This window comes from Xyrauchen texanus, chromosome 7 (genome assembly GCF_025860055.1).
Source record: "Xyrauchen texanus isolate HMW12.3.18 chromosome 7, RBS_HiC_50CHRs, whole genome shotgun sequence".
NCBI lineage: Eukaryota > Metazoa > Chordata > Actinopteri > Cypriniformes > Catostomidae > Xyrauchen > Xyrauchen texanus.
Genome location: NC_068282.1, coordinates 13,776,995 through 13,801,791, shown reverse-complemented (window position 1 = coordinate 13,801,791; position 24,797 = coordinate 13,776,995). Strand labels below are relative to the sequence as shown.

At 39.7% G+C, this 24,797-nt stretch overlaps 1 protein-coding gene across 2 annotated transcripts in view; it reads left to right on the top strand.

The window, feature by feature from the left end:
- LOC127646202 (WD repeat-containing protein 82) overlaps positions 1-24,797 on the top strand; it is a 43,248-nt gene that overhangs the window by 10,889 nt on the left and 7,562 nt on the right. Inside the window, exon 1 of one of the 2 annotated variants that reach the window (XM_052129699.1) lies at positions 13,524-13,898. The exons of the other annotated variant lie outside the window; for it this stretch is intronic. Within the exon in view, the coding sequence (XP_051985659.1) occupies positions 13,802-13,898 (97 nt within the window). The 5' untranslated portion in view covers positions 13,524-13,801. Of the gene's footprint in view, positions 1-13,523; positions 13,899-24,797 lie in introns of those variants that run through there. 2 annotated transcript variants of the gene reach the window in all.

Here is a 24,797-nt window from a genome sequence, read left to right as displayed (position 1 = left end):
ATTAAACATTTGACTCTTTTTACATAGAAAGTCTTATTATTCAGTGGGGTAATAACTGGGGGAAGTAATTTTTACCATGAGATTCTACCATCCCTCATTCTTCTCTCTAGATGCTCAGATAGTCATAAAATTGGTTTGGTGGATTGACACAAGTAACACTGTATGGTCCATAACACATTTGATACCTCCCTCATTCTTCTGTCTGGATCAGGGTCAGCCTTAGGTAGGGGGGCCCCATGGTGATCAAAATAGTCCCTCTCAAAGAAATGTTGTCTAGAACATTTCTTAAAATCAAATCACTAATAAGCGTATACAGAATTATTTATTATCAATTAGATGTACTATACTCAGGCCCGGATTAAGAATTCAGAGGCCCCTGGGCACAATGTCTTGTAAGGCCCCCCACCCCACCCACACAATCAAGCTTTTGAATTTTTGGATACTATTTGCTGGTAACACCTATAGCGAGCAACTAGCTGGCATATGCAAGCACATAGTGCCTCACCTTTACCAATCCAGTTATATGAATCAAATTCTTCCATAATTAACACACAAACACGTACACACACCCATTAATGTAGCTTTCCTGTCTGTCTCTCTCTTCCTGTCCTCTAGTCCTCGGCTCTACAGGGGCTGCCGCTCTTTGTCTCTCTCCCCCTCTCCTCTTCCTGTGATGAAAAGGATGCAAACAGTATAGGTCATCTTAACTCAACTTTTTTACTCTTCTTTATACTCTCTCTTTATACTAAAAAATTCTGCACTTATGTATTTAGCACTTTATTATTCATGGCCCCTAATGGCACTTTGTTTGATGATTGAATGATAGTGAAATGGTAGTAGACACATTACAAGATGCTGGAAGTATTATAGTATAATATTGGTTGCTTACAATACAAATTACAATTGCTGGTGTATGACCTGTCCAACTATTGACAAATGTACTACATGTAAGTCGCTTTGGATAAAAGCATCTGCCAAATGCCCTAAATGTAAATGTAAATCAAATGTAAAATAAAGCAGCTTGTTTTTTTTTTTTTTTGATAATACTATATTTCATGTAAGTTGATCTCTCTCTCTCTCTCTCTCTCTCTCTCACACACACACACACACACACACACACACACACACACACACACACACACACACACACACACACACACACACACAATACCTCCTCCTCTCCTCAGGGTCTGTCTGTCTGTCTCATGCTCTCCTCCTCTCCTCAGGGGCTGTCTGTCTATCTGTCTGTCTTTCTCCTCCTCTCCTCAGTCTCAGGGTCTGTCTTTCTCCTCCTCTCCTCAGGGGCTGTCTGTCTCATCCTCTCCTCCTCTCCTCAGGGTCTGTCTGTCTGTCTCATGCTCTCCTCCTCTCCTCAGGGGCTGTCTGTCTGTCTGTCTGTTCTCCTCCTCTCCTCAGGGGCTGTCTGTCTCATCCTCCTCCTCTCCTAAGGGTCTGTCTGTCTGTCTGTCTGTCTTTCTCCTCCTCTCCTCAGGGTCTGTCTGTCTTTCTCCTCCTCTCCTCACTTTTTTGTCTGTCTGTCTGTCTTTCTCCTCCTCTCCTCCTCTCCTAAGGGTCTGTCTGTCTGTCTGTCTGTCTTTCTCCTCCTCTCCTCAGGGTCTGTCTGTCTTTCTTTCTCCTCCTCTCCTCACTTTTTTGTCTGTCTGTCTGTCTTTCTCCTCCTCTCCTCACTTTTTTGTCTGTCTCTCTGTCTCTCCTCCTCTCCTCTCTCCGGCTGCCCTTAAAAAGACTTCTTCCTGGCTTTCCTGTTAGCAAACTCAGTTACAATGTCATCAAAATCCAAGTCCACGACCAGCTGAGATTCAAGTGCCATCAGTGACAGTGCACTGAGGCGCTTTTGTGTTTGTGTTGTTCTAAGTTCATTTTTTATTCTTGCCATTTTTGAAAAAGATCTTTCTCCTTCAGAATTTGTAACCGGCAGTGTCAAAAAAATATGTAGGGCTACAAACACATTGGGGAAAGTTGTTTGCAGACCATGTTTCAAGAGCACCTGCAACAGTTTTTGAGGAGACATATCCTGCTCACTCTCTAGTATCTGAACTGGATAATTTCATCTGCAAGGTTCTGATCTAAATCAGAAGGCTATGAAGCGCAGAGTGCATCCGCCTGTTTTGTATTAGTGATCATAATTTGCGCATGCAACAAAGAGGATGTAGCAGGTGACGCGTGCATTTATTGACGTCTTTTCTGAGTCGATCTCATTTGAGTGTATTCGGCAATGCTTATAACGTGTAATTAAACACGTTGAGTTTATATTCTGGGCTCATCAGATTTTTTTTTACATAGTATTATTAGTATGATTTTTACTGTCTGTTAATAACACTGTCCGTCGCTTTATGTTAAGGTTTGTATTCATTTCGATATGCCAGAGGGCAGAATAAGACAGGGAATTAAAGAATGCATTGTAGTTATGTTGACCTACTGTTTTCATAACACTGGATATTCTGCTAATTCATACTTTTCTAAAACGTTGCATAATGGCAATTAACTTATTTAGCAATTACACTAGTGCTAGTTTTGTTGCCAGTGTTGCTCAAATGCACGCGTAAGTGTCACCACCAGCAGTAAGTACCTGCATGTGTTGGGAAAAGGGAGAAGAGCGAGTTCGGCAAAAGGCGGATTCGAACTCAGGCCGAACGCGTCGAAAGCCATCATGCACCTCACGCCTTACGCTACAGTAGTTATTTTGTGTCGAGCGTCTTTTTGCTAAAAAGACAGGCACCGGGCCGGCACGTAGTGCAAATATACGCTCCGTTTTCGGAAATGAAAAAATAAAAATAAATAAATAAATAAATCTTCCCCTCGCTTGGCCCCAAGTGCGCATGGGCCCCTGGGCCCGTGCCCATAATGCCCATTGGGTAATCCGGGCCTGACTGTGACTATTTCCCTTCTTGTGCAAGTTTGAACTGTCATTTTCAGTGTAAGCACAAGAAACATGTTTGCAAATACTACTACCTTTTTGTTAGCTTTATCCTCTTAACGACGGGTGGGTCAAAAATGACCTTCGGGTGATCAGCGCGTTGGTATCCTTCATGCGGTGAAGCCATTGGAGTGGGGCATGATACCGGAAGGGTGAGGACCACCCACTTGATGGCCATACACTCCTTTTCCACGGTGCTGTACTTGGTTTCCCTCAAGGAGAACTTCAAGGATGACACAGGAAAATAGGTTCCTTCAACCCAGCTTAGTGGGCTTTTATTGATTGATACAGGGCGTCACAAAATGCCAGCTTCACAATAAACTAGCTTCACAATAAGCTTTCACTTTATAACAGGCTTTACAATAAACTAGCTTCCAGACCCAGACTCTCTCTCCCCTGCTGGCGGTGTGGCGTGATCCGAGCAGAGGCTGAAGGCCCACCCCAGCAGGTAGTACCGGAGAGTGAGGACCACCCACTTTATGACCAGACACTCCTTTTCCACGGTACTGTACTTGGTTTCCCTCAAGGAGAGCTTACAGCTGATGTACAGCACCGGGCGCTCCTCCCCCTCCACCACCTGCGAGAGCACGGCCCCCAGCCCTCTGTCTGAAGTGTCCATCTGTAATAGAAAAGGGAGATAGAAATTAGATGTATGCAAATGCACCCCCATAAAGTGTGGCTTTAACCTGTGTGAATGTCTGCTGGCACTGCTCCATCCACTGGACCAAATAATTAGGTACAAACCTCCTGTAATAGCCAGCCAGCACCAGGAACTTTTCAATTTGGGGACGCACCTGCCCATGACCCAAGTGGAACCCCAGATACCGTACCTCCACCCACCCAAACAGGCACTTCTTGGGGTTTGCTGTGAGCCCCGCCAGCTGCAGCGAGCTCAGGACCGCCCTCAGATGCTGCATGTGCCGCTCATTGCTGTAAATGATGATATCATCTAAATAGGCAGCGGCGTAAGCTGTATTTGGTCTGAGGATACGTTCCATGAGCCGCTGAAATGTAGCCAGGGCCCCAAACAAACCAAACGGAAGTGTCACAAATTGGTGCAATCCAAACGGCATGAAGAAGGCTGTTTTTTCACAGGAAACTGGTGTCAAGGGGATCTGCCAATAACCCATTGTCAAATCCAATGTCTAATAAAATCGAGCAGTACCTAACCAATCAAGCAACTAATCAACGCGGGGCATCGGGTACACATCAAATTTAGACAAAACGTTAACTTTCCTATAATCCACAAAGAACCGTACAGACCTGTCACTCTTAGGTACAAGAACAACTGGGCTGGACCAATTGCTGTGGCATTCCTCTATTACCGCCATATCGAGTATTGCATCCAATTCTTCCCAAACCAATTTTTTTTTGTGCTCGGGAAAGCAATAGGGACGGCTACGTACCACCACCCCTAGTTCGGTCTCGATTTGGTGCTGGATGAAGTTCGTACAACCCAGTAGAGGGGAGAACACGTCCGCAAATTCTTGTAGCAATTTGGCAACCTCTGTGTGCTGATACGGTGAGAGGTGGTTTCCTCCGGAGTGACTGGAGTGCTATAATTAGGTTTGGTGTTTACCTCCGGGCCGAGCTCCGCCCTCTCTGGAACTACCTTAGCCAATTTCACAGGGACCACCTCCCTCCATAATTTCAGCAGTTTGAGGTGATATATTTGACTTGCGCCCCCTCTATCGGTTCACTTAACCTCATAATCGAGTTCTTCTACTAGTCGTGTGACCTCAAAGGGTCCTTGTCACTTGGCGAGTAATTTGGAGTTCGAGGTGGGGAGTAATACAAGAACCTTATTTTCTGGTGTAAATTCCCTTAGCTGAGTACCCCTGTCGCTTGGAGCAAATTCTCCTGTGTTAGTTTCCCCAAGGTGTGGAGTTTTGCTCTAAGATCAAGAACGTATTGAATTTCATTCTTGCTGTCTGAAGGTCCCTCCTCCCAAGCTTCGCGGATGACGTCAAGCACCCCGCACGTGCGCCACCCATACAGCAGCTCGAATGGGGAAAAGCCTGTAGAGGCTTGCGGGACCTCTCATACTGCAAATAACAGGGGGTTGATCCGTTTGTCCCAATTCCTAGCATCATATTGCACAAACTTCTGAATTATGTTCTTAAGGGTTTTATTAAATCGCTCCACCAGGCCATCTGTTATGGTATGGTAAACGTTGGTGCGAATCGAGAACCCAATAATTCATAGAGCTTGCATAGTGTCCGTGACATGAATGTTGTGCCCTGATCGGTGAGAATTTCTTTTGGAATACCCACAAGATAAATTATTTTGAAGAGTGCCTCCGCAACACTACGTGCTGAGATGTTGTGTAGAGGCACTGCTTCCGCATATCGCGTTGCATAATTCACGCACACCACCTGCGGACATCGCTGCTCATTTATAATTGCAAAATAGGGATATGAAAGTGCGACATTAGGCCATCGATTACTCTCACTTGGTCATAGGCGTGCTTGAGGGTTTCGTCTCGCGAATGCTCCAAAGGGAAATCCCCTTCGGGAATTCCCCTTCGGGTGGGAGGGGCCGCAGCCCCCCCCCCATGTCATCATGATGTGGAGCTGGCTCCGCCTCCCCTGCCCGAGCATCGCACATATCCCACCTCATCGCTTTTACGCAGGACCATCCGCACACATTCCCTTTAATAAATTCCTAAATTCAGGCCAATTAATCCCCAAAATCTGCGGATGGGTGAGGCGGGAACTAACCGTGGCCTCCACCCTATGTTTTGTTGCCCGAAATGTAATCACAAGGGTCACCACAGGGTATTTGTGAATATCCCCATGCACATACTTCACCTTCACCATTTTAGCTGTGCCCAATGCCTCGGGTTGAACCAAGCGTTGGTGGATCTTGGTTTGATTACACCCGGTGTACACCAATGCTTGGTGAGTACCCCCATTGGCCCTTACTGGTATCCAGTACGCTCTGGCTCAGTCGGCTTCTTCAGGTCATCGTAGGCCAGGAGGTTAGCCACCTGCAGTTGTTGGGCAGCAAGCTGGGCTTCCTGGGAGGAGCCTGGCCGCCTATTGGTCACGCGGCCAGCTCCAGACCTCAGCAATCCGCTAAAACAGGTCTAGGAATACCTCTGCGTCATCTCCGCCCCCATTTTCAGGAGTGTGGGCAGGAGCAGGGGGCTGCGGTTGTCCGGAGTCACGGCCAGGGCTCTCTCCTGGCCAAGCAGTCTCCGGATCGCATGCCAGTCCTCTGCTTGAGCTCACAGGATTTCAAAGAACTGGCGATCCTGTTCTTGGCGAAGCTCAATCAGGGATTGTTGGTGGGACTGATGGAGGCTGCCGAGGGACTGGAGGATCTCGGCCAACTGCGGGGACTACATGGGGCGTAATGGGTCATCACCCCGCCTGCCACCAGACTTTCAACCCCTGGACAGACCTCTGTTTTCTGTGGCGACAGGAGTCCCCATACAGCAGGTGTCCCAACGCGTTCTGGTCACCAAACACGCACGCAGCCGCCGGCTCCTGGACGGGGCCCCGGCTGGTTTGGCACATCAACTTCCTAGAGTTGCTTGCTGTAATCCTTGCTCTGCAGAGGTTTCTCCCTCTAATATGGGGCAAGCACATCTTGATCCGATCAGACAGCACAGCAACGATAGCGTACATAAATCGCCATTCTTTTTACGATGGCCAACAGGTCTTCATAATAGCCTTGTGCGTTAATTCTTCCTTGGACCTCTTCGTTGGTGATATGGTCCATTTATGAGATGCCCAAGATTCTTCGATAAAATCTCATCCACATGGTCTTGAATTTTCTTTCTAGTTCTGTTGTCAGCATCCCTGTTTCGCAAGTATACAGGAAGATAGATAGGAGCAGTGCATGAACCAGCTTGAGTTTGGATTTAAGACTGATTTTACTGTCTCTCTAGATGGGCTGGAGTCTGGCATTTTTTTTGTGCTGTCCTGGCAAGGATTTCTGGCTTGAACCCCTCTTTGCTGATGATGGTACCCAGGTACTTGAACTGGTGGACATCTTTCAGCTTATGTCCTTTCATTAAGATGTTCTTAGTGATAGGATGGGTGGAGTTTGTCATGTTCTTGGTTTTCTCCTCCATTTGCAAGTGGTAAATGGTACATTATAGAACCTTACCAAAATGTAAAATACATATTTGGATTGTAAAAACAAATCAACAAAAATGTATCCAAAATTCTGGGAATGATCCCCAGACTACTGGTCTTGTTGAAAGGATGAATGGGACAATAAAGGTCCTACATATACATAGTATTTTCTTAAATTAAAAATGTATGTTACATTTGCCTATAAGAAAATGTAATGAGGCCATTTTTAAAGCTGTAAATAGCATATGTAAAAACTGCTACAAACCTTATGTAATATTTGCAATATGGATGTCCTCTGCTAAAATAATTTTTAAAGTAATTCACATTTTTAAGGGCTTTCTGCAAATTGGTCTAAAAAAAAGAGCAGTGGGATAAACACCTTGATGGAGTCATGTTTGGACTGAGAACCACAAAACAGATGACCACAAAGTTTTCTCCATTTTATATGATGTTAGGTCGAGAGGTACGATACCCATCTGAGGTCCCGAACATAATAGGGTGGGTGTGCAACATGTATTGTTGTTTTGTTTCATTTAATGTGTATTTCTTGCTTTCAGTGTGAACTTGGCTACATGAATGTATTGCGATGGACAGATATTTTAAAATTTTTTCTTTTTTCAGATTGACAGCACTGTTGAAGTGTTAATGGGGATTGAAGAAATGACAGATGGTGTCCTGAAACTTGAAGTTCCTCAAACTGCCCTGACCCACACTGCTCAGGTCCAGAAACGGTTGACCAAAAAATACAAAAAAAGCACAGAAGTTTAAATACTCTGTGGATGACAGGGTGTGGAGGATGAATGTTCAGAGACAGCAGAGAAAAGGAGGAAAACTGGATCCAAATTTTCTAGGGACTTACACAATTAAAATTGAAGAAGGGAGAAGGGTAATTTTGCAAAAAATCAATATTGACCACTTAAGATTGCCCAATGAGGAGACTCCACACATTCCTCACAAGATTGAGTCTGGGTGGTCCACAGCAGAAACTGCATCACCCACCACCTCTGCAGCATCTCTGCCATTACCCTCCACCTCTAAAGCTACTACATTACCTGTCACCACAGCTGCATCTGTGCCATCATCCACCACCTCTGCAGCATCTGTGCCATCACCCACCAACTCTAAAACTGGTACATCACCTGTCACCACAGCTGAATCTGTGCCATCACCCACCACCTCTGCAGCATCTGTGCCATCACCCACCATCTCTGCAACATCTGTGCCATCACCCACCACCTTTGCAGCATCTCTGCCATCACCCACCACCGCTAAAGCTGTGGTGACCACAGCTGCATCTGTGCCATCACCCATTAGCTCAACAGCAGTTGTGGAATCACCCACCACCTCAGCAACAGCAGTACAGCACCACATCAATAGCAATAAGTCAGCAACATGAGTAACTACAGTTTTAAACCAATGTGAGTTAGAAATCAAATTTAGTCACATAAACGAACTTAAAGTGCTTTGAAAAGTTTTGTTATAACATCTATCAATACAGGTATTCAAGAGGCTTGGGCAGGACAAAATGTCTGTGCTGCTGTCCAGAATTGGGCCATAACAAATCTACTTTGCAGACATTTATAAAACTCCAAGAAATGAGCTTGAAAGCGAGGTAAAACATTCAAATGTAATAAATGGTTTCAGTAATTGAAATCATAGATCAGGGACACTTTTTAAGTTTTGTTAATAGGTAAAAATATAATAAGGCTTAAGGTCATTCATGCATACAAGTCTTTTCTTGTGAAGAGTTTATAACAAATAACAAGCATTTCAATCTGCCGCATATGAAATGACCAACATTTGGAATGGAAAAATATACAAACTAAAGCTTGGTTCTTCTAGGTTTATTTACAATTCTGATACATGTATGATATTATGTTAAGGACTTTTTTGCGACACAATGTGTCAAGGTGGTCAAGCAATACACTGCCTCACCCAAAACAACAAGACGGCACATCCTGTGGTGTTTTTGTTTGAAAGTAAGTGACGGAAAATAGCTCATGTATGTTATCTTCCTAAACTGTCAATGCCTTAAAGCATTATCTTGGAAACACAATGTAGAAAAAGTATGGTGTTTTATAATTTATATTTGATTTCTCTATATGATCAAATTGCTTCTTTTATGTTTTTGTCAAGTTAGTGCCCCTCTGAAAAATAAAGCTGTTTATCATTCAAGTTAAATTCTTTCTGGGACATATGGTGTTGTTTTTGTAAAAATACCACACCTAATTTTATGATTATCTGAGCACCCAGCTAGAAGAAAGAGAGAGGTAGAATCCAGGCAGGTGGGTAAAAATGACCTCCCTTTTATTATTAGGTGTAAATCAGACATTTCTCTTGGCCTGCGATCCGATATTTGCCAATACTTCAAAGTCTGCCACAATATAATTTGATTTGATTCAGGGCTCTGGGATCGATATTCCGATACTATGTGCCTATTTTACACAATCAATAAAATTTTGTTTACCCTCAAATGCAACCAAAATATAATTTGAATATATTATTGAGCTCTCAAAGTGCAAATTTAGTATCCACATTGGGACATCCACAACAAAATAAGGTACTTTGGATGTTGAAAAAAATTACACAGATAATAATATAAAAAGTAAAGTCACACATCAGTGATCATCAATCATTTGATTACAGCTTAATTTTCAAGATTAGTCCAATTCAATGTACTTGCATACTGACGTGTTTCCATATAGGCCTATCTGTGCCATCTGCAATTTTCTTGGCTACAGCTTCCACAGTGGTAACCTAATAAAAAATTATTTTACAGTGAACTGGGATAAATACTAGTAACGGTGTTGATGTGTGGATGTGTAAAGTCTTTTAACTGATAACTCTTTCCCTCTTAATGCTGTTCAGAATGTCGGCGTTGTCAAGACGTTTCACATTATGGTTGAACTGCTAACTGGTACTTTTAAATAGCAAATACTTATGTAAAATTCAAATGGGTCGTATGCGCAACAATATCGATGGGAGCCTCAATTAATCACGCATATGAGCCACTCTGCGTTTGTCACAAGAGCTCGTATTTTAAGGAGTGCCCTGTTGACGTGCTCGCACTGATCCTGTCAATGTCGCTTGCGTTTCGCGGGAAGCCCTTTTGACGCGCGCGCACGGATAGCAGAGCACAATTTGTCTTCAAAGACACCACACACATCCGTGTCCCACACGAAATGCGAATTTAGAGCTCATAAAGTCAAATGAATGCCATAAGGTGCTTCATCGCCAGACGGAAATGCGTACAGACGTGGCTGACATGAGAGTATTAAAATAACGGTATCTTAATTTTTTTTCTATATTTACACGGTGTATCGATAACATTGGACCGTTGGTTATTGGATCAATGCATCGATCCAGACCGATGAATTGTTACACCCCCTAGTTATGACCCCCTGAATAATAAGACTGTCTATGAAAAAATTGTAAATTGTGTTATAGAACATACTGCTTGTGTCAATCCACCAAATCTATTTTATGACTATCTGAGCACCTAGACAGAAGAATGAAGGAGGTAGAATCTAGGCTGGTGGGTAAAAATGACTGTGCCCACTTATTCCCCTGAATAATAAGACCTGGTAAGTTACAAGAATCAAATGTTATGGAATATACAGTGTTGCTTGTGCCAATCCAACATACCTATTTTCATGACTATCTGAGCACCTAGACAGAAGAATAAGGGAGGTAGAATCTAGGCAGGTGGGTAAAAATGACTCCCAATGGTCACACTAGAGATCATGTATGGAGATGGGAGAAACTTGCAGAAGGACACCCATCACAGCAACACTGCAATCTTTGTGTGAAAAAGGCTTTAGTTGGCTCTTTGATTGGTTGGTTATTTCTCTTCAAGATCATGGTTTGTGTAGTTCTTCGCCAGGAATTGAGCTGCTAAACAAGATTCCTTAAAAATAAGGTTGAAATAATGCTGATAGCTTAAACGGAAGCATATACCACTGATTTAAAACTGCAGAGCTTAGGTCAGTCTTACAGTCTTTTTGTGTAGACTTTTCATAAAATCCTCCATAAAAAGTTCTAAGCCATGAACCAAAGCAACCAGCTCTGAGGTGAATCACAACATTACAAACTTTCTTTGGAGGCAAAACAGTATTTGAAAATCAGAAAATCAGACAAAAGTACAAGACGCTGTACTTACTGTCTTTCACGCTGTACTTACTGTAGTTTCACGAACTACAATCCCATGAAGCATTGCAAATTATGTAATTAAAAAATTATGGGAAAATATAAATTATTGATTTTAGGTTGTTGATTATAAGTATAGAAACAATATATTTGAAGTTATTCATAAATAATCTGATATACATAAATATGCAAGTTGTTTAAGGGTGAAGGGCATTATTCAAAGTGTGTCATTGAAGTGGGTGGTCGCTCCTCGACACGTTTCACGGGTTATGTTTGATGTGGTTCTCTGATTGGTGAAGCTTCATCTGCAGGACCATGGGCAATGTACAGTAGTTGTTTACTATAGGAATTCCACTATCAGACATGATTTTTAATCAATGAAGTCGAAATAACACAGATTGATGGCTTCAACGGAAGCATAAGCATCAATGAACAACCTCAAAGCTAACTGTATGTCATTAAATGTCTTTAAATTGTCATTGAATATGAATTAGTCTATGAAAAAATTAATAGGGTTTTTATTTCTGGATCCAGACTTTTGGACTCTAAAAATGTATTTGCCTTTGAAAAAAATATATTTTTTACTGTCAGAGCATGACTGTGTTTTATAGACCTTATTAAGGATAATTTTGAATTATAGCCATGCAATATTATTTTTGCAATAGAATCAACAGTCTTGTTCTGGAAGTAAAAATCCCATTATTTAATCCATAGACAAATTCATTTTCAATGATACCTTATAATAAATCTTCAAAGGCAGACCTACTGTGAACTCTGAGGTTGTTCATCAATGGTATTTGCCTTTGTTAAAGCCATCAGTCCTGCATTAATTTTAAAAACTATTTTTTTTTACATGTTTAATTCCTGCTGAACAACTACACTACCCATGACAAAGCAGAGACAGATCCACCAATCAGAGAACCACAGCTAACAAATCCCACCAAACAAGTCCAACAGCAGATGCCCACTTCCATGACGCACTATGAATGATGCAATCGAGTCATCCCCCTACACCCTTAAACTACATGTATATTTGAATATCGAAATATTTTGCAGTAAATTGCATTTGGTGTGCAAAGGCCTTAATTCGAGCATAAAATACATTGTGGTGAGCACAAACCAGGTTTAGACCTTATTGCAAGTGAACACTTATTTAATGTTGCCTGGGTAAAATTTTGGGTGGCACGGTGGCTCAGTGGGCAGCACAAGGGTTCTCTCCACATTTCCATGGGTTTCCTCCGGGTGCTCCGGTTTCCTCCACAGTCCAAAAACATGCAGGCCAAGGAAATTGGAAATTCTAAATTGCCCATGGTGATGGATGGATGGGTCATATTTTTTTTATCTTGCATAGTTTTGCTGTTTCTTTGCTTTTTCAGCCTTTTTATTGACCACCAATTGAAAATTGTTAGCCTGCTCCTACTAGAAAAGTAATTGTAAACTACATGATTATAAGTATCATTTATGTCCATAGCATAAACATGCAGGATGAGTGATGTGGTTGTCAACTTTCACATATTAGCCGGGATATCCCATATAGAGCTGCTCAGCCGTGACGTCACTTTGTAGGCAAACTCAGAGGGCTAATTCGCCATGGTTCCTTTGGATTTTCCTTTGGACTTTTATAATGTTTTAACTTATGAGTAAATTAAGGTTTGTGGTAATGTGAACATTTTGTTCTACAACATAAATGACACACTTTCATACCAAAAATGTGAATTTGAAGCTGGCGTGTATTTAAAAAAATATGTAATTCAATACGGCTTCAAAATTTACGTTTGAGGTTTGACTGTGTGTAATTCATGTTGTAGAACAAAACATACACGTATTGCAGAGTAATGTTTATCACAGACCTTATTTTACTCATAAGTTGAAAAAAAAAAACATTATAAAAACCCATAGGAAATTCCAAATGATACCCATGGTGAATTCTCTTCCAGGTATTTGGACTACAACTTGAACAGCTCTGTTTTGTCCAACATGAAAACATCTCGTATTTAAGCTGCAAAAAGCTTGAAGGGGCCCCCCATCCCTAAGACATGTTGTATTAAAGCACTCAAAAAGCTCAAGTGTCTCGTATTTGCATGTTGATTATTTGCTCAACAAAGGGTGATTAGTACCCCAAAAAAATGTAAGTGCCCTAGTCTACTGCAATCTTTTGTGTAAAAGGTTCACATTTGGGGGCATGAATTGTAAATTGTAATTGTAAATATAATATTTTCAAATTCAAAATAATTATTTTAACAAATGGCCCCTGGGCTGTGCTGGGGGGGATGGTCAGAATGTTACCAGAGGCCAGACAGTGTGCCTGCTAAATTTGGGACAAGAGGGATCAGATTCCTTCTGCAAGCACACACGATCCCGTCCTAGTTACATTAGCCTTCTCTCACACATTTGCTGATCTCACATGCTCTCTCCCTTGGATGGCATACACACTGTCAGAGAGCAAACTCTTAGTTCATACTGCTGGTTTTCTATTACTCTGCTATTGTAACACGCTAAAATTGTGCTAAACCATTGCTTGAAGATAGTTTGTAAAAATAAGATCTTCCAGGCGACCCAACCTGTGTTACCAGCTTTATCCAACCGGGTAAAGGGTTTCTTGGTGGGTAGGAAGACACCACGCTGACCTGCCATGTTTCTTGTTCTGGTGGTTACAGAGGAGTTGAGAGAGTTCCTGGCCAGGGCAAGGAGTGGAACTTGCCGCCTCATCCAGGTGTTGATCAGAGACGGTGAGTGAGGTGGGGATCTGAATGATCCATGGAGTTCAAAGATATTCAAATGGAGAATTTAGTGAATCAGGAACCAAGACTAATATTTTGAGAAAAAACTCTGGATAATTCTAGTGTACACTTGATGACCAATTAATCACTTTAACCTCAAGAGAAAAATGTTCAGTCTGAAGTGGGATATGGAGCCATGAACATATTGGTGTTCAACAGAGTAAAGATTTCCGGTAACACATTATAATAATGCTCCATCATTAATAGGTAACTATGCAGGAATTAATGCAGGACAAATGAGTAGTACTACATTAACACTTTAATTTCTACAATTAACTAATATGGAAACACGATGAACTAATCAGAAAGTAATAATGAACTGATGACTGTGGTAGTTCACTGTTAATTAATCAATAATTACTTAATTTGAATAGCCTCATTGAGAACTATTAACTGATTATGGCTAATTTAAAATAACTACTAATGAATTTCTAATCAACACATTAACAGTGTTTAAATATATATATTTACAAAATATTTTAACGATTAATTTTTAGTCATTGTGACTGTAGGTTAATCTTACAAGAAGTGTTTATATGTGAAGTGCATTTTTAAGTAAATTAATGGACCCAATGAAAAAAGAATGAGTGTCATGTCCATCAAGCTTCTAATCCAATCAGGGTTCACCATATTCAATGCTTGTGCTGAAAGTGAAAGAAGAGGGAGTGTGATTTTGCTCCGCCCTCTGCCCTCCGCCCTCCACTTGTAATCTTTTACATACATTTTGTTCTGTTCAAATGGAACATATTCAAAGGAGATTACATGTTAAATTAATTTGATAAAGACTGTTCGTATTTACTGAGTGGAAAGTACACAGTACTTATATAGCTTTCTTAAATATACTTAAATAGCTTCACACCGGTTTTCACAACGTTTTCTGTTGAAGTCTTGTGGAGATCAACACACTTGGCCTTTAGACACATAATTTTTATATTTATGTTGATTTATTATTTTACTTTAAGTTAAGAGGTAAAACATGTAGTAACCCTGAGCACCAGCCATTAAAAGACTTTTCCTGCTAAAGGTTAGTAGCCTATGCTATTATGTTATTTCAATGATTCGTAATTCAATGCAATATTTTCTTTTTGTCTGTGAATGTTTGTTAACTATCTGTTTGATTAAAGGAATAAAATGTAGGAACAAGCACTTGAGTATTCATTACTAACTGACAAGTAACACCTCAGATACTATTAATGGTTTATAATGTGTTTTCACTTAATAATAATAATGTTCCAGATATCCTTTAACTACCAAGGAAGGAAACAGAAAGATCTCATTAATTACTAACGCATTACCATGACCCTCACTTTAGAATATTGGTCCAGATAATGAGTAATTCCTTCATGTTTATGTGTTAACACTTGACTTATTACTTATGGGTCACCAAATTCCGTTAAAAAAGACAGTCAGCAATATCAAACATGCCGAAGTTAATCATTTGTAATGAACAGAAGAGATATTCCAAGGCATACACAGGTTGGGCACATCCCTATATTTCTCTAAGGTAAACTGACACTGTATGATAATCTACCAGACACTGTAGCCTTGATTTAGAGAACCATTACATTCAAAAACGAATTACCGCTAAGAAACCATGTGAGACGCATGTTTCTTTGAAGGCGCATTTCATGATCTTGTTCACAAAAAAATCCTAGTCATTCACGTTATTGTCACATGCTAATGTTGTGATTAGTAATAAATTAGTAGTTATTTTTAACAGGTCATTGTTAATAGTTTTCAATGAGGCAAATCAAATTCAGTATATTCAATACCTTAAAGTGAACTACCTCAGTCAACAGTTCACTATTACTTAATGATTAGTTAATCGTGTTTTCATGTTAGTTAATAGTAGTAACTAAAGTGTTAATGTAGTACTACTAATTTGTCCTGCATTAATTCCTGCATATTTACTTATTAATGATGGACCATTATTATAAAGTGTTACCAGATTTTCCAGTAGTATCTAATCTGTTTGCACAATGATATGTAAGCCCTCATTTCATCAAAGCCTTCCAATTAAGTATTAAGCTGGTACCATGGTACAGTGATGGTATCAGATGGTAAAACCATGGTACTGAATAATAAACATATTTGTGTACTATGGTATTACATGTAGCACAATTTATTTTTTAAGGATTTCCTTGTATTAAAAAAAAATATACAAGAGAAATACTTTAGAAAATCTCTGGATTGCACCCTTTTAAAACCAAACAAAGACACTGCCAATAAACATCAAGAGGAAACCAAAAATATTTATTTAGCATGATTGAAACATTTATAAGGTTAGTCAGTTGAAATAAGTGGAGGTATAGACTCATTACTGACAAGAATCGATAAATATTTCATGTACTTTTGATTTGCTGAAATAGTGTCAGTTTCATCCACTGTCTATGTTCCTTGCTGTACTTAAATCACATAAACAATTATCGCTATATCTGATCTTCAGATCTTCCAAAACTTGTATTAATGGTGAAATCGTTGCATTCTTTATAGGAGTAGTTTTGTTTATTTTTGTTTCATCCAGGCATCAGCTGATATGCTGCAAGAGGAACAAAACATATTTCACAATGTATTTTGATTGTGAAACATGTGAGTTCGGAAGCTAGGTCAGAGGATGCATCATTTGACGTGAAAACAGAAGGGCTTCAAAAGGATTAACTGAGCAGAGGTCAAAGAGGAATGATCAGCTGTTCTCTGTTGCAATAAAAGCGCACATGAGTGTAGGTGTGTTTTGCAAATGGGACTGAGTGTCAGGTACTGTTGAAATGTTAGCTTACTATCAGATGACAAGATCCGATTGCTGGGGCAAAACACTATCAAATTTGAGTGAAGTCACTCTGCCATGACCTAACCTCACTTCTTGGTGTGTATATGTACTCTCTTCCTGCTTTTGATCGAGAAAAACTGAATAAAATGTCTTCCAGCAAGATATCAGACAGTGTGTCAGATATTGTTTGCAGCTCAAGCACAACTACATTGACCACAAAACATATTTGGACACGTAAGCCAAATTAAAAAATGTATTAATATCTTTGCATTATCTTACAAAATTGCACAAACACACGTTTTGAAGCAAGACACATTTTTTTTAAAGAATTATTTGTTGTCAAAATTAGTGGAACATGTCCATGGTTAAAGAAGTATTCCGGGTTCAATAAGTTAAACTCAGTCGATAGCATTAGTGGCATATAACTGACTAACAATATATATATATATATATATATATATATATATATATATATATATATATATATATATATATATATATATTTGACTTGTCCCTGCTATACTTTAAAAAAGACAAATCTGGGTTACAGTGAGACACTTACAATAAAAGTGAATGGGGCCAAATCCTAAACATTATTTACGTATTTTGTAGTCCACCGCAAAAACAATGATTTAAACAAATTTATAGCTCAAGTAATAAACAAGTTTTAAAATAATAATTCATGTAAGTGCTTTTAGAAAATTAAATCTTCACAAAAAAGTGAAGATTTGCATCCTTTAAAAATGGGCCAGATTCACTTCCATTGAAAGTGCCTCACTGTAACCTCGATTTTTTTTAAGAAAAGGAGGGATGTGTCGAAAGGTTGTTTAACCAGAAAATCAAGGTTAGTTCTGAGAAAAGTTCTTGCATTATTTGTTTAGAGATGCCGCTTGGTTTGATATTTTGCATAGAATGCTATGACTATCAGAAATATTTAAGAGTCACCTAAGTGTCCAAAAGTGTCCAAATAATTTTTGGGGCCACTGTATATGTGTATAAATGTGAGCTCACACTATTTCTAGAATCATATGAGTGGTTGAGTGTACAAACAAATTTACATGAACAAAAACAGAGGCTTCCTTTTGGGTTATACTATGTGCCCATAATGGACATCTTCAGGAATTGTAACACCAAGTGGCAACCTAGTATAGTTAAAGAGACATGAGCATTAGGGTTGTTGATATATGGCACTTCTTAAACTTGTTTGTGTGATGTCTGGACTTTTTAAAGATGTCTGAATCTGGGTTGGGTGGGTTGTATTTGGTTCATAGGGTGCTATCTCACAGAGGTGTTACTTAAGATTTAGAATGAGAAAACAGGTCAACATGTTGTTGGATCTTTCAGATGACTGGTTTCCTGTGTCACATGTTTATTGCAGTCCTTTTTGGTTAGTGACATTGGTCACATGGTCAGCTGTTAGTTAATGTTCATAGTGATAGGATTTTCTTTGTAAAAGTTGACATAATTATGAAGCTTATCACTTAATCATCCAAACAGATTGTGTTATATATCTTTTGTCTCTTTATCATGTATTTGAATGACAGCTCAGTGAGATAGAAGGGAGTTAGATATAGATGTTTGTATTTTCAAACTGGCACAGATGTGTGTGCCAACAACTTTCCGTATATAAGTAAAAGGCTGATGGAAAGTATGTGTCTGTGCTGATTGCTGGAATGTGTGCAACCTCAGAATAGCAGCTGCTGCAAAAGACCATCAGGAAATCCCCCTCCAAGGTCGTTCTGACTGCTAACATGTATGTGGGTGGATGGTGTTTGTGATAGATCTGGTTATTGGGGTGCTAACTGACAGTGTGCTCATTAAAGGTTTAGTTTATTTGGGTGCAAATTCTTTCAATCAGTTTGTTTCTTAAACCAATCAGTACTCACAAAAAAAGTAAATTTGACAGGTTCATTTCCAGTGTTTTTGTGTCACAAAATCTGCCAAGAAAATATCTGGCCAAAAATCAAAAGAAAGAAATGACATATACACACACACAAACCCACACACTGTTTATAGTATTTAATGTCTTTAATGTATGGAGATATTGTACAGTAACTGTATTATAGCAATTAAAATCACCATTGAATGCCCTGAAACCATTAGCAGCCACGATAATAAAGGAGGAGGGTCCAGTGGTCATGGCGGGAGAGGTGGCGCATAAGCTTTTGCTTTACGCAGATGATATTCATCTCTGACCCCACTAGATCTATGCCTTGCCTCCACAGCTTTATTAATTCCCTCTCTAAGTTCTCGGGATACAAAGTTAATTGGTCTAAATCCAAAGCTTTGGCTCTGACAGCATATTGCCCATTAACAGCTTTTCAACCGGCAACTTCCAGTGGCCCAAACAATGCATTAAGTACTTGGGCATTTTATTCCCAGCAAATTTGTGTGATTTAGTTAGCGTTAATTTTGACCCTTTAATAAAAAGGTTTTTGAGCAATGTGGGCAGGTGGGCTTCATTACATTTATCTATGACTGGGAAGGTTAATGTTACTAAAATGAACTGTATTCCAAAATCTGCTACATTCTCTCCCTGTAGATGTCCCCCTCTCTTATTTCAAGAAATTTGATAGCTTGGAATGGTAAGCGTCCCAGATTACATTTCAATATGTTACATAGGCTGAATGACAAAGGTGGGCTAGGCCTACCTAAGATTTTGTTTTATTATTTTGTGTTCGGTCTCAGACATTTAGCTCATTGGTCGCTTCCACCTGAGAGAGCCCCTCCCTGGTTTTGTATTGAACAGGAAGTTCTTGCCCCTTCGCCATTGCAAAGCCTATCAAACTAATCGGAGAATTTAAGTTACACCCTGCTATCTCGCATTTGCACTCGGTATGGGCAAATGTGTCCAGATTGTTTAATTCGGACATTTATTTAAATGTTACCTCGAGCATATGGCAGAATCCAAATACATTATGTATTAAAAAGTCCACTTTCTGCTGGTCAGAGAGGAACGTGAGGGGGGTTACTACACTCAGTGACCTACATGAGAACAGAGTTGTAACAGATACTCAGACTCGATGGAAGTGTTAAACCCGGAGGTGTAGTTTATTGAGGGATAAAGGGGATTGGTAAACCTGAGTGCACACAACAGTGCAATGGAGAGGAGATCATGGGAACTTGACAATGGAGCGATGGAGTGAGGAGCTCGAACACGCAGGAGCGTTGGAGAGGAGAACTATGTAGAACGTTGCTGGAACGTAGGAGCGAGGCGAGGAGCTCGGGAAGAAGACCATGAAACGTCTAGGAGAGGAAGCAGGTAAGTGAGTCTGTGATCAACGTGGGAGACCAGACCAAGAGTGACGGGAGAGTAGAGCTTATATGCTGTGAAGCTGATTGATGTGGGAACAGGTTTCAGGTGCAGGTGATTAGTATTCGGGAGAGAGAGAACGTGGAGTGTAAGTGCTGGGAGTGTCAGGAGGAACTGTGACAAGAGTGTTGAGATCTTTTGAAAATATGGTTCAACATTTTGGTATTCCCAGATCCCAGTTCTTTAGGTATTTACAGCTGCGCCACCTGCTCTCTACTATTTTTGGGGGTAGCATACACCCCCTAGAGCGGCAGATTCTCTGGAATTGGTGATTACTGCATTGGGAAAAGGCCATGAGGCATCAGTGTATTACTCCCTGCTAATTCAAAGTCTGGGGGCTAAACTTGGTATTGGAGGAGGGAGTGTGGGCTAGGATTCTAAAAAAACATTAAGTCTACATCTAGAGATACAAGGGTGTGCCAGATTTGACATAGATTCTATTGGACCCCCTCTAGATTGTAATAGGCTGGGTCTTAAAGACTCACCCAACTGCTGGCGATGTCAATCAGAAGATTGGGACACAACCAGGGTTTTTTAGTGTAGATTGAAGAATTCAGGCTGAGGGTCCAGAGTATTATGGGTGATGTCTTAGGTACTCAGATCTCATTTTACCCCAAACTCTGTATTTTAGGTGATGGGGCGGTCATTGATGTAGGGGTAAGAACATGAAGAGTTGGATCCTGGCTGGTGCAGACAGCTAATCCTTAGAGGATGGAAGTCGGCTGGAGCACACTCGTTTCGTGACTGCTATGCAGAGATTGGCAGGGTAACGACATATGTAGATTTGACACAAAGAGGGTTAGGCAAAATTGATTTATTCAAAAAGAAATGGGGCAGCTATTTAGCCTTTTTAGAAGGCTCTCAGGGAGGGACAGTGGAGGGAGATGTGTGTGTTAAATGTGTGTGTTGTAGCCTTTTTGTTTTTGAACGTATACTTTTTATGTTTTATTTATTTATTTATTTTATTATTTTTATTATTATTTATATATATATATATATATATATATATATATATATATATATATATATATATATATATATATATATATATATAATGTTTATTTGTCTGTTTGTGTGTCTTTGTCAATTGGCATTGACCACTGGGGTATCTGTTTGTGTTGGGTGGGGGGTTAATGTACAGCAAGAATGGTTGTAAATTTTATATAGTGATTCCAAATATTCAGTTAATATATATATATATATATATATATATATATATATATATATATATATATATATATATATGTGTGTGTGTGTGTGTATATGGAATCAATAAAATTGTTAATAAAACAAATAAAAACCCACTGAAAATAAGGGGAGGGGAATAATACAAAAACTCAAAATGTACAAACTTCAGGTACAGACGCACTACAGAAATGAGAATTTAAAGGGTGAAATATGCTTTATTGTCATGAAAATAAAGTCATAATGCAATAAAATAGATTTAATAAATCCTATTGGTACTAAAAAATTACTTAATTTTGATGCAAAATACAGTAGAATGTTTTTCTTCTTTTGATTTTGAGGTGAAATGTGACATGGTCATATTATTGAGATTCACTCTTAAATATTTATCAAAAATGTATACAAAATATTTGAACATACTCCTGATGATTTAAAAACAAAAATCTGAAAACTCAGCACCCTTTGGATGAGCACTTTTAAACAGGTCTAATGCGTGTATGAAGAAAAGCTGAGGACAGAGGGGGAACGAAGCAGACAGCTGTACTGGTAAATAGATTATTGATGTGATAAGAGATGCATTGCGCAGAACATAGCTGTTAAGCTGGGTGTTGACACCTGAAAGCAGAGGGTGGGGCAGTGGAGGATTTGCTCCAGAGAAGTGCACTGTGTGCATGGAAGAATAAGGAGGACAAGAAGAAAGATGACCCATTACAAAAGATAAAGCCTTCTAGTGCATGTATGATAAAGCCTTCATGTGCGTCATCATGGTGTATACTGGGGGCATGTTTCTCCAAGTTATATGTGCCTGAGTGTGATGTGATCAGTGTGAAGTTTGCAAGCTGAGAAATTGGGGTAAAGACATGAAGAACTAATAGGCACATCAAATGTGCTTCCATCAGTGAAATACGCTTTCCTCTTTTATATGTGTGATCACATTTGTGTGCGTAAATCCCCATGAAATCAAAATAAGAGTTTTTTTGCTATTCGTTTATGTGTTACCTTGGAGGCATCTATGTCATCCTAAACGTTGATAAAATTACTTTTAGCAGATCATTTACAGTCTTTCTGTTAATATTCATGACTTATCTTGCACTACACAGATTTTTGTCCATTCAAATGCTCTCTAGCATGAGAATGGCCCTCCCCCGAATACTGCCTACAACTGACCAGTAAGTAGCAAATCATGGTTCATGGTTAATTTTATTTTAAAGGGATATGCCCTTTGATGTGCACCATCCAAATGTCCTGTTTGCACAGCAAATATTTCAACACAGGACAGAAAACTGTGCTTGTCAAGGGATTTCATGGTGTCTTTAAATGGCACGTTGTTTGATTTGCTGATTAGCATGTTCAATGGTGAGAAGCTTTAAAACCTTTTTATTTATTTATTGTTGCACACACGTTTTTTCAAATGAATGTAGATACCACAGAGTAGCATTATGATGAGATGTCGAGTTCCATTTGTATACTGTGGACTGATTACAATAAATTTATAGAGGCCAAAGTCTATATAAATATAAACTCTTTTTATATTGGCATGAATCACTTCCAAGAACTGTGTTGTGATGAGAAGTTTATAATACCAATAAAAATTAAGATTATTTTATACGCAAAATGACTTAAAACTCACACCTAAATGTTATTGCTTTCTCTGGAAGAGCTGACTTAAACCTTTGTGACTTTATCATAATTATTATTGTTTTATCCTGTGTTCCTGAAGTATACATTATGTATGTGCACATTTTGAGAAGTCATGTATACTATATTGTGAATAATTTAATGTTGCACTGTCTACAATCATTTGTGTACAAAACAGCACACAGTTTACAGTACATAGTGAGACAGCATGGAGAATTTTAGCAAGCGGGTGAATGTTGGGGCAGTACGTTTAATAAGAACATAAAATTTAAAAAATAAAGAATTTTATCTACGTACTGTACACTCACCAACCACTTTATTAGGTACACCTGTACACCTACTTATTAATGTGATTATCTAAGATGGTAGGCCCACTGCAGCCTCAGCTTTCTGTTCTTGGCAGACAGAAGTGAAACAAGACGTGGTCTTCTACTGTTGTAATCAATTCACCTCGAGGTTTGACATGTTGTGCATACCGTAGCCTTTCTGTCAGGTTGAACTGTTGTGTGTTGTCCCAGGAAATTAGCAGTTACAGAAATACTTAAACGAGCCCGTCTGGCAACAAAAATCACGCCACGGATGAAATCGCTGAGATCTAATTTTTTACCCATTCTAAAGGTTGATGTGAACAGTAACTGAAGCTCATGACACATATCCCATAACTGCTGCCCTTATGATTGGCTGATTAGATAATCACATGAATAAGTAGGTGAACCAAATCAAATACAGTATATATATGCACAGTGTATTCAGACCCCTTAATTTTTTTCCCACATTCTGTTATGTTTGAGCCTTATGCTAAAATGCTTTAAATTATTATTTTTTTCACATCAATCTACAATCCATACCCCATAATGACAAAGCAAAAAATAGATTTTTTTATAACTTTGCAAATTTATTAGAAAGAAAAAAATGAAATATCACACTGACATAAGTATTCAGAGCCTTTGCTATGAATACTTTGCCATTTCTCTGGATCATCTTTGAGATGTTTCTACACATTAATTGTAGTCCAAATCAAATTTATTGGACATGATCTGGAAAGGCACACACCTGCCTATATAAGATCTCACAGCTGAAAATGCATATCAGAGCAAAAACCAAGCCATGAGGTCAAAGGAACTGCCTGCAGAGCTCAGAGACAGGACTGTGTCAAGGCACAGATCTGAGGAAGGCTACAAAATGTTTTGGCTGCATTGAAGGTTCCCAAGAGCACAGTGGCTTCCATAACTCTTAAATTGAACAAGCAAATTTCTTCCTAGAGCTGGCTGCCCGGCCAAACTGAGTAATCGGGGGAGAAGGGCCTTGGTAAATGAGGTTACCAAGAATCCGATGGTCACTCTGGTTGAGCTCCAGAGATCATGTGTGGAGATGGGAATAACTTGCAGAAGGACAACCATCACTGCAACACTCCACCGATCTGGGCTTTATGGCAGAGTGGCTAGACAGGAAGCCTCTCCTCAGTGCAAGACACATAAAAAAGTCCCTAAAGGACTCTAAGACTGAGAGAAACAAGATTCTCTGGTCTGATCAAACAAAGATTGAAGAAGAACTGTTTGGCCTCAATTCCAAGCATCATGTCTGGAGGAAACCAGGCACTGCTCATCACCTACACAATACCATCCCAACGGAGAAGCATGGTGGTGGTAGCATCATGCTGTGGGGGTGTTTTTCAGCGGCAGGGACTGGGGTACTGGTCAGGGTTGAAGAAAAGCTGAATGCAGCAAAATACAGAGATATCCTTAATGAAAACCTGGTCCAGAGCACTCAGGACCTCAGACTGGGCTGAAGGTTCACCTTCCAACAGGAAAATGACCCTAAGCACACAGCCAAGACAATGCAAGAGTGGCTTAGGGAAAACTCTGTGAATGTCCTTAAGTTGCCCTGCCAGAGCCCGGACATGAACCCAATCGAACATAACTGGAGAGACCTGAAAATGTCTGTC